Here is a 15,549-nt window from a genome sequence, read left to right on the forward strand (position 1 = left end):
GACAAGAAATTGTGAAGAGGAGGAATTGTTTTTAAAAAGATTGACATAATGTGATGACCCAAGATAAAGTAGCTTACTGTACTCAACACATATGTAACAGGATTTAAATAATATCTTATACTAATCAAAAAGGTTTCTCTCTTTTTGCATGAAACTAAACATGTTTAACTCACTGACTTAAAGGCCTCTGCTACAGCCTTCATCACAACAACTACTAGACTGTACTTCAAAGAGGAAAATATGCTTCTTATGCAGCTTTGGTAACTAAACCTATCTAAAATACTGTACTTCTGACTTTATACTGTATATTGCAGAAACAACGTCCTCAGAAAGTACAAAAGCGCGTGTAAGACCCGAAGCTGCGAGCGGTCCTGTCAGTCAGCGAGACAGCACATGGGGACTCGAGTCTGTCAGTGATTTGAACCAAACGCGATCCACATTTGAGCTGTGTGTCTCATGAAGGCTCAGACACATGTTGTATGGTTTGGAACTAATTGGTCGGCATAGAAACCATATTATTTGATTTTGGAGAAACAGATTAGAGAAGACAGACAATGGAAGAATGCAGGACTCGTTCATCATCTCATACCATAATATGACGGTACTTACACTAGTTGCTGGAGAAATTGTGGTTGCCAAGTGGCCCAGCATTATCATGGGACTGTCCCACTGTTCAGAAATACTGGACAGTGATTAACAAAGTACTGCAGATAGTTCTGAAGTTATGTGGGATGCCAATGCCAAAGACTATGTATTTTGGCCTCAAAACTCCCAACATGGGCACAATAAATGGATACCTTTTTATTGCAGCAGGGAAAAAGCCATTACGAAAAAATTAAAAACAAAAAAACAAAACTATACTGACATAGTATTGACATTGGAAAAATGAAGAAAATAATAATCTTTACATTACACTTTCGACAATTTGGGATAAATATGTGGAACTAAACGTTTAGGACTATGTTTAGATGTCTTTGGATAGTTATGATTTTACGTTCCCTCTCTGTGTCTTTGTTTTTTTTAGTATTTTACAAAAGTTTAACACAACATTTTGCTACTTGCATTTCAGTAGAGCTATCTCAAAAGTATTAAAACGTCATCTTGTCCTATTCTGAACATATTTTAGTGAGCAGCTTTCTAAACGCTGAACGACTTAATAGTTATAACATTCTTTTCACATGCAGTTGTTCTTTAGCTATGGCACTTGTTTACGTTCATAAATGTAAACAAGCATGCAGTTTACGTTCTTAGCTAAATCCACTATAAACTATCAACAACCATCAACAATACTTTTTACACTAAAAGCTTTTGCATATTTAGCACGCCCCTTTAAGAGTCACTTAAGCAGCTCGTCTCGGTTACAGTGTACATTTATATGCCATGGTGCGTGGTATACAGTTAACATACCGATCGCACCAGTCGTGTTTCGGAGTCCATTTCCACGTTCAAACCAAACAAACAGCGCACTGGAGTACGGTCGTGTATTTTTAGGCCCCTCCTCGGGCTCATCTTGCACCGTATCTGCCACGCTATACCACTATTACGTCCACGCACGGGACGAGGGGTTATCTGCGTCCCCCGGCCCTGTGCGCGTGTCCCAAAGTAGTGCTGGAGGTGTACATGTCTTGCGCCCCTCCCCAGCCTCTGCTCCAAACCGCCATCCCACGCTGCAGAGCTGAGGAAATACCATCCTGCCAATTAGACACGGGCCGAGCGGAGGGGAGCGCACACCAGTAAATCAGAACCGCACAGAATAAAGGGAGCGAAAAATGGCTCCACCGCTGTTGGTTCGAATGGAAAACTGCTATTTTTACAGAGCTGGGCTGAAAAGTGTGGGTATCAGCTGCTTAAAGTAAACGCTGAGGTGTTAAGACGATCACTTGAGCTGCGCGCTAAGGCAACAGTCACGCTCTACGGAATAAAAGTTCAAAAAGAATTTAAAACTTTTTTCTGTAGTACCAATACGTCTGAGATAATTCGATGAAGATAAAATGTTATGCAAGATACTTTTGGCATTGTAAGGACGATAAATGTTTTGTGCTGCTACTATTATTTGTTTGTCAAATTGAATAATCTTCGATCCGGTGCTGTATATTGGGACTTTTAATCAAGTAATTCATGCGATTTAAACAAGTATCTTATTAACAGCTTGCACGAAGGATATTACTGCTAAAAATATATCTATTCCAGTGGTTCTCAAACTTTTCACAGCAAGAAAAGAAGAAAAAAATGGAACCTTCCGAGATCTAAATCAGGTCTAAAATGGGACAATTCTAGGTCTAAACTTGGGCTAAATCAGGTATAAAAAGGGACTATTCTAGGTCTAAACTTGGGCTAAATCAGGTCTAAAATGGGACTATTCTAGGTCTAAACTTGGGCTAAATCAGGTCTAAAATGGGACTATTCTAGGTCTAAACTTGGGCTAAATCAGGTCTAAAATAGGACTAAATGTTTGCCATTGTTCTTAAAGTAAGGACTTAACCAAAGAAGAACAAAAATTAGTCTAAATCCAGCAAGTACATGTACAAGTTTGAGAACAACTGAACAACTACAATACAAAATAAAAATAGAAAATTTGAATTATAGTAATAACATGGCCAGAAATGAAGACTAGACTGCCTTTTATTATTCATAACACCTTGGAGAGGACTATTATGGTTTGGGGTTTTAATACTGAAACAAATGTACATAAGACCATTAAAAGTGTTTGATTATGACCATAATGCATAGTTGTTTGTCATTATCTGCATTTAATCACTATAGCATTGACTTCAATATGAGACAATCACACATCATTCAGTTAATCGATAATTGTGATTCTTCAGTCACAATATAAGAACTAAAAATTATAATTGTGAAAATTGTAGTCAGCATGAGTAATTTCAGTTCAATCAAGCTACGTATAAAGTAGGACTGCAGTCGACTAAAGAAAGACTAAAGTTCTTGGTCAAGTACAGTAAGGATAGATCAAAAAGGTCTTACAGTATCTGTAAAAAACTGACCAAGTATTTGACACAAACTGCACTCACAAGACTTCAACCGCTCAGGAGTTCATGCAAAAACAACTATTTACAGAAAAGTGCAAGGAAACAGTGTATTTATATGTAAAAAAGCAGGTTAAACTGATTCACTTCCACATCTTCAGTTTCTCCTTTCTGCTGTTGTCCCACATACTCTGAATGAATAGTCGATTAATACAAAATTTGGTGGACTAAAACATCATCGACCAATCAATCTACTAAAGTATAAAGTACTTTTTGATCAGGCTGTTTATGTGCCGAGATCATTACTTTTAATTCCAAAAGCCAGTGAGGAATGGCAATACATTAAACTTGTGCTTGAAACCATATGAAGGATTTCACAGTTGTTTGGTCCTAGTGCCAACAATCTTGATGTTTCTTCTCACCATAATTAAAATGTGATATCGTGACATCCCAGCTACACGCCGATTACATCTACGACGACTACACGGCCTCTAATCCCGGGACAGGCTGATCGGGAGAGTAATTGTGTAATAACTTGGCCCGAGCGCAGCACACGGCGGATCTGAGAGGCGATACAGAGGAGCCTTTGAAGCAGGGACCGCACACACCCCCCTGTCCCACAGGCCAGTGCCCCGCGCCGGTCCCCTCTGTTGGGCCGCCAGAGTAAACAACACGGTACATAGCTCTGGAGAACAGCACACATCCAGCCCTGTGCACGGCGACTCGAACAGGCTCGCAGTGTGCCAGGGAGAAGGATTAAGAGCCAACTCTAGGGGGCCAAGTTCAGAAAAGTTCAAATATTGATTGAGGATCTATACAAAGCTGAATAACTATAAGTAAACTGTAAATTAAGATAGGATAAATGGTTCAGTCCAATATTAAATGGGTTAGACTAGGCATGTCCAAACTAGGGCCCGGGGGCCAAATGCGGCCCGCTGACCAATTTTTGTTGGCCATCCAGCTTCCTGCTATGTTGGCCCAAACAACAAAAAGTAGTATTTTTACTGTAAAATTAGGAAAATTCAGGCATATTGATGTTATACCAACCTAATATTGATGTTCCAAGTCTAATTAAAGGTGTGGAGGCTCATTGCAATTACGTCAAATGCAACATTTCAAATGATTCACTTTGTCATTCAACAAATTTGACATTGTCTGGTTGTTTGTGTCCCTCTGCCCTGTTTAAGTTTCAAAATATGGCCCTTGGTGAAAAAAGTTTGGACACCCCTGGTTTAGACTGAAAATCAAAATGCAAATTGATGATGACTATTTTAGAATACTTTGAATTGTCATAACCAATGTTTTGGCATCTTTACAATATTAGCAGAAGACAATGTGTTATTATTACCCAAATTTGAAATACAATAAAGATTCATTGACAACTTCGGTCAACTTAGATGTCAAGATTATCAGAGTAAGAACTAAAAAATAATGGTTGTGACCATTTTAGAAGCGTAACATAAGTCATTTCAACTCAATATCATCTCCAAAATAAAGAATAAACCAGTCTGTAAAGTACTTTTTGTCCCATATTATTGTCACTTTATCATTCAGAAATTTTGATTTGACAAAGCCGGTCCCGCATTTGAAGACTGTAAATGTATTAGACACTGGGAATGAAAGAAAGTTAAAGATCAAACTGGTATTTGGTCAATAATCGAGAATAACTATGATGATATTGTGACATCTCTAATTGAAACAGACACAAAAGTATCAAAAAGCATTTTGACAATATTAGCAGAAGTCAAGACAATGTGTTATTATCACCCAAATTTGAAATACAATAAAGATTCATCGACAACTATGATCAGACGCACCCAAAATAGCGGCGACCGTTCCCAGACCGACCAGTTCCCAACGCTCCTTTTCCCTCCCCAGATAAAGAAGTGAGACAAATTCAATGTCGTTCTCACAAATTGGTCAGACGCAGTCCTCGGTTCGGAGCAGCGGCCGAGTCTAAGTCTGGTGCCATTTCCCAGAAGGCTTTGGGGGACAGCTGAGAGGAATGAGCTCATGACTGCGCTGCTCTGTCTCTCTGTCTGTTCGGCTGCAGTTCGGGCTGGTAGCATCATTTCATTTGGCAGCGACAGAAAATGAGTCAACCTGATCTCCACTCGCTGACCCGGTGTTTCCTATGGGCCTCCGTCTGTCCACAGCTCGGGTACGGTGGAAAGTAACGAGACACTTTTACACGATTTTGAAATAATAGGAGCTTATTTTAACGTCCCTCGTGACTGAGTGAATGGTTTTGAGTGTCCAACAAACGGGTCACTCTCTATCCGTCCTAAACATCGGCCGCGTTACAGTATTAATGAACGAGCTTCGCCAAGTGCTACAGTGAGAACATTTTTATTCACTCGCTCAGACTTGGTGGTGGCAAGTGCTAGCCACAGCTGCCATTGGGCCGAGAGTGAGAGTCATGGCGGCCAATCTGCGCCAGTTGCCTCTCAAATCACTGTTCATTTGTGGAGGAAATACTCAATTTTGTACAGGAGGAAAAAGAATACTCAAGATAAAGTTAAAGAATGACATGAAATTGGTTACTTAAGTAAAACAAAATTAAAAAATGTTAAAAAATGTACTTTATTATAGTATTTCAGACAGACTTTGAGTATATTTTGTATATATTAGTTTTCCAAACGTTAGGACAATAACTCAAACTATGAATGTGCTCAAAATAACCACTCCACCACCACGAAATTACCGATAGCTACTCCCAAATGTAGTAAAATAAAAGTAAAAAGTACAGACTTTTTCGTTTGTACTTTGTTACTTCAGCGTCATACAGAGGCAAGGTGGGTGAAGTGTCTTGCTCAAGGACAAAACAACAATATGCATTAGTTGGAGCAGGAATCGAACCACACGCATCTGAGCAAAAAGCGTTCATAAATATAGTGTTTCGTTAAATACTGTTATTCCAACATGAGAAATTATTTCACGCCAACAATTGTTTGACCTAAATGACGTCTCTCTTATTCTATTACAAATGTCTTCCAATGGATTTGTCTGTTTTTCCGTTTAGTATTGGGAGACTTTAGCGTCACATGGCTCCCTTCCTGTTCTGAAGGCTAATTAGCACTGGCTTAGCGGACATTAAGCAGCGATAGCAGGGGTTTAGCATTTCTGGGCTAATCCCTATCCTTTCGGCCAGGAAATGGGAGCCTTGTATGTCATGAGGTAGACTTACACACAGAGATTAAGTCTGTAGCTATGAGGCTATTTACCCACAAGTCTTTGCAGCTTTAAGGCCATTTAACCACAGCCAGGATCCAGCCTGCACTGAGCTGTGAGCACTACGGCAAACAGGCAACGAGAGATACACAGAGCACTACAAAGACGCCTCACAATGGTTTAAGTTAAATGTTCTGCACATTAGAACTTATCTTTATTATTATTATTGATTTATTATTGATTGATATTACATGATTTGGCTCTCGTTTGAGCCCAGTTTAGTCTAGTTTGTCCTGGTTTAGGTACAATTTTGAAGCTGTGTATGAGCAAGTGCTGCCGCGGCTCCAATACAACGGCAGGGCTGGGTAATGTGGTGATAAAAATCTAATTGTGATCTCATTCATGCATCAATCTGCCATTTTGGTCAAATCGACATATTGTGATTCAGTCATTTTCACTTGTGTGTACAAAATGTGTCTGTAAATGTCTTAGTTTGGGTTCAAGCATTACACAAAAAACATAAAATGAACCTCAAAAGGGCAGAAATATCACTTATAACAGTCTTATTTGCAAGATAATACTTGATGCTTCTGTCGCTTGATATTGTAATGTGGCACATTTCCAAAACAACAATCGCACTATGATCAGTCTTTCGATATATCTCCCACCTCTACATGTATCTGGCCCCAGGAAAATAGGGATGTAATGGCAAATACATCTACAATATTGTTTGCAATTCAAATCTTGGGTTTAGTGGCCTAATTTCTGGAGTTATTGTGTATAAAGCCTTGAGACTGATATACTTGTGTAAACTTGTTTCTGAGCTCAGTGTGAACCCCGTCCCGCTCAGTGTGGAGGATTCAGATATTGCCCTCCTTGATCATTGCTGTAGAGCATTAGGGACACACTGCTCTGGCGGCTCAACTGATAAAGGCCATAAAATCCAATTTACAGATGTTATGAAATGTAATTAGATGCTATCAGCGCAATAATAAATCCAATATGAGTTATATAATTAGCCATTAAAGTCCTTAAAGTGAGGAGAGAGTGTGTGGTGCAAAGCCACAGGGAAAAGGAAAATATCTGTACCTCACCTACATTTACAGCCACTTGGCAATTGTATTAAAAAAGACTTATAGCTGTAATTGTCTTCAATTAAAGATGCTATGTGAAGATAATTGGGTGATATATTGTCACTGTTATGACAGGGCTTAATGTACAGAAATGCAGGCTGGGTCATTCATTCAAGACAATGTTTTTCGAGGGGACTGAATGCCACTTTTTAAAAGGTTGCAGATAATTTGTATAAATGACCAGTCTAATGTCGTAGCATAACACTGTTACTAATTCACGGGGTACATTTTTATTTGGAAAAAGACTCTTTTGGGTAATGACCAAAAGGACAAGATTGTGAATACAAGCTGTCGAAATACGGTGTGTTCACATTTGTTCTTATTTGGTCCTAAATTTAGCCATTTTGATTCCTGATCTGGGCTTGGTTTGGTCCTGATCTAGTCCTTGTTCAGTCCTGATCTAGTCCAGGTTTAGTTTTGGGTTTAGTCCTGGTTTAATCCCAGTTTTTGAACATGCAACCAAATAGACAACCAACAATGGCAGATACAATGTCTCTATTTACGCCATAGGATTCATTGAGAACCGTTGAACTTGTGCCATTCTATAGTTCTGTTTACAGTCACTAAAGGGGCTTATGTGTAAGTGAGTCCACATTCTGTAGAATAAGAAAATCCTGCAGTCATTAGATACACAGGAGGAGTCTGATGTTTGCTATGAACAAAAGAAAGTCTACTTCAGCGTCGTGGACAAACAGTATCAAAGCGACTAGCTCTTGTGTCCATGTGTTTAAGTGTAAAAAAAAGTAATATTGAATTCACCATTGGCATTACCTGCTTCTTCTGGATCTTCATCATAGTCTTCATCATCACCAGACGACAGAGAATCTAGAAAAGCACAAGAAACGCACAAAAAAGGGCAAAGTTAAGAGCATTCGACAAAAGAGCTGGAACGACACGCTAAGCATCATGGGTAGATTTGATGTTGTAAATGGCGCGTGGAATAATAATGATCGGACAACATCGAAGTGCGTGTGTTTTACCTGGAGCAGTTTCCTGAATGGACTACAGTTCTGCTCCGTTACGCGTTTCAAGCAAAAACATTTCCACAAACTCCGCAACTTTAGCTGCTCATTAGCTGTGCACGGGGATAAACGTTTGGGTTGTACGCTGTAGTAACAAGAGGAGCTATCGTTTTTCAGCGTCGTGTAGATCCTGCTATACTCTTTTCCCATAAGTAATTTCTCCTTGAATTGAGTCTTCATGATCTACGTGTTCAAGCACCAGAAAAGTTTTCATTTCGAGCACGTTAAACGACTATAATCACGCCTCCAGACACTGTTATCTCCTCTACAGCACATTAACGCTGGCTTTTGTAATGATTTTTGAGCGTTTTCCTGGTTCAGCGGCTCAGGTTGGATTAAATGAGAACCAGCTGTTTCCCCCGACGACCAGGTTTGTGTTTCCACCACTTGACACCTCCGTCTGCTGCTGCTGCTGCCGTTCAGGCGCTGAGCAGGCGAGGGAGGGCAGATGTGGAGGGTTGTGAAGTCAAAATGGAGAGAAAACGAAACATATAGGAATTGTATTAGTGTATCAGAAGATTTTTCATCGATTAGAAGTAAACGCAACATTGGATTTCAAAGTAACTCACGATTAAAGTACTTTTATTCATAACAATACTCATTTTGCATTTGTGTTATGTTAGATTGCTCTTTTTGATGTACTTCTTAATTTCCCCAAGCTTTACGAGAACAAAATGAAGTGTATAAAATGTTTCCTCACATATACTTGCTCAGATTTATCATTATAATGTTATTTTTATGATGTCTCTTAAAACTACTCGACAAGTCTACTTTCCATTTTCTTTTGTCAGTTTAAAGTTGTTATTTTAAATTAGGGGGGTGCAATATTATCCCTAATCCTATTATCAGACGATATTGTGTCAATCCAACAGAAATGTGTCCTTTAAACTTATTAGTTGTGGGTTAATTATCAGACAAATGTTTTTAAATTAATCCCAAAAGTGCAATAATATAACTTTATTCACGTTTTAATCAACTCTTTTTGTATCATTTTGCACTATAAATGATGCATTCATTTTGCATTTCTTCAAAACGACATTCACAATATTATTTAAATTGCAATATATTGTTTAATTTCAATAGATCAACCCAAAAATGAATCATTTGAATACCGATCAGGTGGATAAAAAAAGATAACACTACATAGTCAACAAGTCAAGCACATGTTATATATAAACTCAGCTGTTGCCTCTTCAACGGTTCAATCTTTATTCTCACCGTTTCCTGGTCTAAACTTGAAGCCAACACTCTTCTCTTCAGTCCAGACAAGATCTTAAACACTTTGTCCGGCGCTAAGTGTCCTTTCAACTGCTCGCATTCCTGCCCTGGCTCGGCTCTGTGCGCTCCCCACCTGGACGCGCTCCAAAAGCTAAAGCTGATACCGCGGCTGAATATCTGACACCTTACTCAAATATTTGACCGAAAACACAAAAGCCTGTGTGTGCTTTAGAGACTGTGTTTGTGGAAGAGGGCGGAGAGGGGCCGTGCTGTAGGCCGGGGCATTATGTAAAAGTTAAGAAGTCGTGTAGTTAGAAGTGAAAAAGTGTGATAAATGAGGCTCTGGTTTGGGTTCAGTCCCACACATCAAACAAGAGACATGACAGAGACAAGTGCAGGATGACTTGTCTCTGCTGTAATGTATGAGCAGTGGTGGGAAGGAGCAAAGCACAAAAGTAAAATGTTCAGGTATGTGTACTTTACTTGAATACATTTCCACGCTGCATTTGAGAGCGGGTATCTGTATTGTATCTGTGGAAAAAGTACATGGTTTTTTGTTTTTTTAAGCATGTTTGTGGTGACATCCTAAAGGTTTTGAGTTCAAGTCCCGGTTTTGAGCAAATCAAAATATATACTGTACATAAAAAAATGCATTATCAATTCAGTTGCCTTAAGTTACTCAAAAAGTACATGTTTTAACTTCAATGTTTTTACTTAAGTAGATTGTTTTATGCAATACCTTGATTAAAAAATGTTTTTGCTCTGGTATCTATACTTTTACAGGCAAAACATGAAGTACTTCATTCACCACTGTATAAGGAATGATTTTTTAGTTTAGTTATCTGTTTTTCATTATTATACTTCTATACCTACTCTGTGTTGCAACTCTGGAATTTCCCCATTGTGGGACGAATAAAGGATTATCTTATCTTAAAACATAAAGATTTTATTTAAGAATCATGTCAGTTTTATTTAATTTATTCATTTAATTGTATCAAAACGAGTGATGATATTCTTTTACTAATTATAATACCATTTTCAATTGAAGAGGGATCTTTTTGAACACATCACTAAACCAAGCAGAAAAATTACGAAAAAAATCTTAAAAATCAATGACGGAAAAATAGATTGATTTGGGGCGTACGTGTTTCCTGATCATTCACATTCTTTGCGAGTTACTTAATACGACTGAGAGTTTCCAGAAGGAGAAACTGTGTGCGTCTGATCAGAAAGAGGAAAGTCCATTTTGCGCAGGGCTGTGGGCCAAACAAACGCTGCTTCAGACTTTAATGTGAGTCGTGTGGAGGGCCCTCTCGTTCAGCTCCATCTGCTTTCAATGATGAGATCCGTGGCGCTAATTGCTTTCTAATTAGTTGTCAATAACGGACTCAGCTGGTGTGCAGAGGTTTACGGGCGGGCAGGGCTTTGACGGCACAAGAAACACCTTTTCACCAAAGCAACTGTAATGCAACTGTAATAGAAAGGATATGGTCATTTTACACTTATTATTCATGGGATTAGCTGTCAAAGGTGGTATTTTTCTAGCTGCTGAAAGGACAATTTTATGGTAAATGTTTTTTTTAAAGCGGGAAATACTATGTAAAATCAATTTGAATGAACTTTTGACCACATATAATGGCGTTTTGGAGTTGTATTTTGATTGATTCATGCATGTTTGTCCTGCATTGATCAAAAACTCCGGGTGTTCTACATGTAGGGTAAAAAAATGTCCCGTTTCCCTATTTTCAACAATAAAAACACATTAATCCACTGCTTTCCACAGTGTCAATTGACTCATTTCTATCATAAAATAAATTTTTTAGATTATTTTCAGTTAGCAATTAACTAGGCTATGGTTTAATACTAATATCCCTGCAAAAAATATGTCTTCTTTACATTTTTAAGCATCCACTGGCTGCTATACAAAACGTGACAACATTACATGATCAGTGGCTTCTTTCAGAGGCATTATATTTGCCTTAAAAAACAGATAAATGTATCACCTGTCAAAGTTAACTACAATCTTAAGAGTTTACCTTCCGTTAGCATGTGTAATGTGACAACACTCTAGCTACAGTCTGAAGATGGTGTACTGGATGATACAAACAAGTGAATCCCGACTTCCCGCCGCAGTGTGAGCCCCTCACCTGTCACCCTGATGGTGTAGTTGCTGACCAGTGCGTTGTTATGGGCCGTGCGACAGGAGTAGACGCCCGAATCCTCGTACGACACGTTGATGACGCGCAGCATCCTCTGTCCCGCTCTGGTCCGGTTGTGGGACATCAGGCTGAAGCCGTCTTTGAACCACACCACGGGTTTGGAAGGGTCGGCCGCGTCACAGGACATCTCCAGAGTGTCCCCCACGCCCAAGACGAAGTCCTCCAGGAAGGCCGCCTCACTGGACACCGGGTCTGCAACAGGAGAGCACAGTTTGTCCGTTTAGTTTATTTATTTGTGTCCTTTTCTGTGGAACAAGGGGAACTGCTCGGATGAAAGAATTACAAGAATAAAACTAAAAAAAATATTTGAAAGAACAGCTAAAATGCATTTCTTTCAATAAAATGTTTTTCTCACTGACATTTTAGTGCTACTTTCACATTTATCGTGATTCCATGAAGGACGGCAGGATTATTTGCAATCAAATTGTAATTTCAAATGGACGGATTTAGCAAATAAACCATAAATATCATGTCTTATTCTTCATTTGGGTTATCAAAACATCAAAAATCTGTTACCAATCTAGACTAAAACTAGTATCAAAAGTCGATACTCATTTGAGAAAGTATCAATACTGAACAAAACAGTTTTAGAATGATCTTGAGCTTTATCAGAACTAGCATAACAATGTTTAATAGCAAAAGATCTTCTTTGTCAAAAACCTTGACCTTCAAAAAATATATAAAACTTGACCTAAAAATGATTTAAATTATCATTGTGGCGTCTAATTCAGTTCCAAGAATCAAGTATATTCGCGACCGTTGAAATTGAGTTTGAAATTTTCGCACTAACTATTACTATACTATTCTGCATTTAAAAAAACTGAAAACCCTCTAGTTTAGCTCTCTACAAACATGTAATGAAATACAGTATCAGTTTGTCAGTTCAGAGGCTTATCTGAGTCTCTTTGTCAATTCTCCTGGACGTATTTAAAATGTGAACGTTGAACATAATGAATACTAAAACACAAATCGCCAGAAAAATCACAGTTCCACATTCCCCCCCATCCTGCAGCCATAATTCCAGGGAGTCAACCACAAAAAAGATCATTTTCATTAGCCACATAATATATTACAGGTTTTTTTACTGCAGCATTAGAGTTATTCAAACCTCCCAAACAAGCGATGAAACATATCACGGTCTTTTCAGCGTGTAATCAGGAAGCTTAACCAAAACTGTCACTTGGCGTGCCTGAGGCTGTGTTCAGCTTCTGCAGACATTTTCCAGCTCATCTCAGTCCGAGCTCCTGCCACAAACAGCTCAGCTCAGGAGGAGACACCCTTCAGGTCAGAGCCAGGGAAAAATCAACATGTTTACCACGCCAGCCTCACACAAACCCCGCTCCCCAGACAGACAGGGACAGACAAGAACAGACAGGGACACAGAGGACTGTCCTGTCACTGCGCAGGGGACAACACTCATCATCACCAGCCGTATGAGTCAGCCCCAACACGGGAGAACCTGTTTACTCCCAACACATCTGCATAAACCACAGACACCGTCACAAAACACAGCGACGGCACATTATTCGGCCACCAAGTGCTTTGAATTAACAGTATTCCTTACAAATTCACTTCATTTAGGAGGAAATATGAATGACCTTTTGCATTATTGATACTTTATGAACATATTTCAATCAATTTCATGTCAAATTCAACCATCAGAGACACATAGGATGGCTAGATATTTGTTTATTGAATCATTTGATCTAAAAACAGCATCAAAAACTAATCAAACTTGTCACGATTTGACAGAATATTCACTGTAAAAGAGCTTGAAGATTCACAAATAGGGGTTCCAGGTTAAAAAACAAAAACAAAACAATTCCTATACTAAATTTGAACGCAATAGGACTGTGCAATATATCGAAATTGCAATCTGAGTTTGCGCCATTATCAAACCGCAAAAGCTGCAGTTCTTTGGAAAGTAGAATGTTCTTTGCAACGAACAAAATATCCTGTTCTTTTATTGAAAAATCTTGTTGTAGCTGTAGAAACTGTACTGAATATCATAGGATTCTTGCATTATGTAGTTCAGTATCTCTCAAGTACACACGCCCCTGAGAGTCGTTTACAACAATCTGATCGCAGAAAAATATTGCGGTTGACTTCTTTCCCCCGATACCGTGCAGGTCTAAAACGCATACTGTACGTCGCCGCATGACAGAACAAATGAAAGCTCGTCTAGTGGATGGGAAGTCTGTTTCGAGGCGTGATTTATGACAGTGCACTTTCCCCATTGACCTGTGCAAAGGTTAACAGAGGAGTGAAGTCTGACAGCAGAAGAGCCTCTGAACCTCTGTGCAGCTGATTGGAGCAGGAGCAGCGGAAAGGCCAAGTCCGGACCGGAGACAAAACGCTTTAAAACCCTCCGAGATAAGGATGCGCTGCAACCACTGGAATCATTTGTGGCTAGAAACGTTTAGCTTCCTTTCAGTCCAACGCAAATAGTGTAAAATGTACGGATCGGCGATGAAAAGCAGAAGAACAAACTGAAAATTTGACAACATCATAGAACATTTGTGAAACAGTCTTATAACGTAGTGTAAATACTATAAATACTTCAACATACATTCAAAAACAACAAACAATTTTCAACAATATCCCTCTACAGAAGCATAAAACGTATTGTCAGTTGGAAAAAGACAAGGAGCAAATGGAAAGCTGCATTCATTTAGTTGAAACCAGCTCTTAAAATAAACTAAAAAAGACTTCAGTCCGGTAATCCAACACGATATACATGATCCTTAACCATATAAAGGTTTTCCAGAAGTACTTTGAACCCTAATTTCATTTAAAAAAACACTGAAAAAGGCAAAAGTGGCCCTCAAAACCTTCCCAGTGTTTAGCCTGATGATTGATTCCGTTATAAAGCAAATGGCTGTCTGGAAGAATTGTGAGTTGTTTTCCCCGTCTCTATTTTCTTATTAAACTCAATCCATGTCTCGCGTCTGACAACAATATTTACTGTGCGTTTTTTTTTACAGACAGAAAGGCCCATTGAGGGGGTGAAAAGCAGCAAGGCGACGGCACGGGGCGTAAATCTCAGCGCAGCGTGAATATCCCGCTACCTTTTCATGTCCCCCGGGTGAAAGGAGAGGAAAGAGCGGGCTAAGAATACATGCTCCACTTGAATATATGGAGCCGCGGCTTTATAAGGCAGATATAGTTATCTCTGGAGACTCGTAGGTCACTTCTGAACGCACGGACCTCTTTTACTCAATGAAAAACAGTAGCTCACAGACTAAACTGAGAGTAAACGGTGGATTTATGGGTTTGAGTTGTCAACAGAGTTCTCCCATAAAGCAAACAATGAAGTAGTGTTTGTCACCATGATTGATGCATGTAAAGGGCGAGCGGTTCACTTGAAATGGACCGACTCCAGTTGTATTTACGATATTACGATTGTCAGGCTTGGAAATGATCACACTTGTTGATTTGGAGATGTGAGTGGTTAGAATGCAATAATTAAAACGATTAAAACTTGCTCAAGAAGAGACAGAAAAGAGGAAAAATAGATGTTTCTTTTGTAGAACGTTTACGTTTATTGTCTGATGGAGGGTACGCAACCTGCTTGTCTCCAATGTTCTGCTGTGTGGCATTAAAACTGTCTATCTCCATGGAAACAGGTGAGGTTAAAGGTCTGATTTGTGGAGAGGCGACTACACTCACAAACAGTAAAAAATCACGATGCGTTTTTCAGGTTTTAGTTTTTTTGAGCAATAAAAACACGAAAAAGAAAAGCTACACTATAAGTTTAATGCCATATTGTGGAACATTGGAGGCAAAGCAATAAAGTCTACAT

General features: G+C 39.1%; 2 protein-coding genes across 9 annotated transcripts in view; both read right to left on the reverse strand.

Annotated features, from left to right (window-relative positions):
* Positions 1–15,549, reverse strand: part of ndufaf1 (NADH:ubiquinone oxidoreductase complex assembly factor 1) — a 299,207-nt gene that overhangs the window by 115,612 nt on the left and 168,046 nt on the right. The window lies entirely within an intron of this gene.
* The window catches only part of fgfr3 (fibroblast growth factor receptor 3), an 83,711-nt gene that overhangs the window by 40,852 nt on the left and 27,310 nt on the right, over positions 1–15,549 (reverse strand). For 5 of the 8 annotated variants that reach the window (XM_072457346.1, XM_072457349.1, XM_072457348.1 and 2 more), the window contains exons 2-3: positions 11,676–11,939; positions 8,048–8,113 (exon numbers count right to left, since the gene is read on the reverse strand). In XM_072457346.1, coding sequence (XP_072313447.1) covers positions 8,048–8,113; positions 11,676–11,939 — 330 coding nt within the window. The remainder of the gene's footprint in view (positions 1–8,047; positions 8,114–11,675; positions 11,940–15,549) is intronic. The other 3 variants (XM_072457352.1, XM_072457350.1, XM_072457351.1) reach the window with 1 other exon arrangement.

The sequence above is a fragment of the Eucyclogobius newberryi genome, unplaced genomic scaffold (assembly GCF_026437365.1).
Source record: "Eucyclogobius newberryi isolate DKJ021-1_F unplaced genomic scaffold, fEucNew1.0.hap1 SCAF_21, whole genome shotgun sequence".
NCBI lineage: Eukaryota > Metazoa > Chordata > Actinopteri > Gobiiformes > Gobiidae > Eucyclogobius > Eucyclogobius newberryi.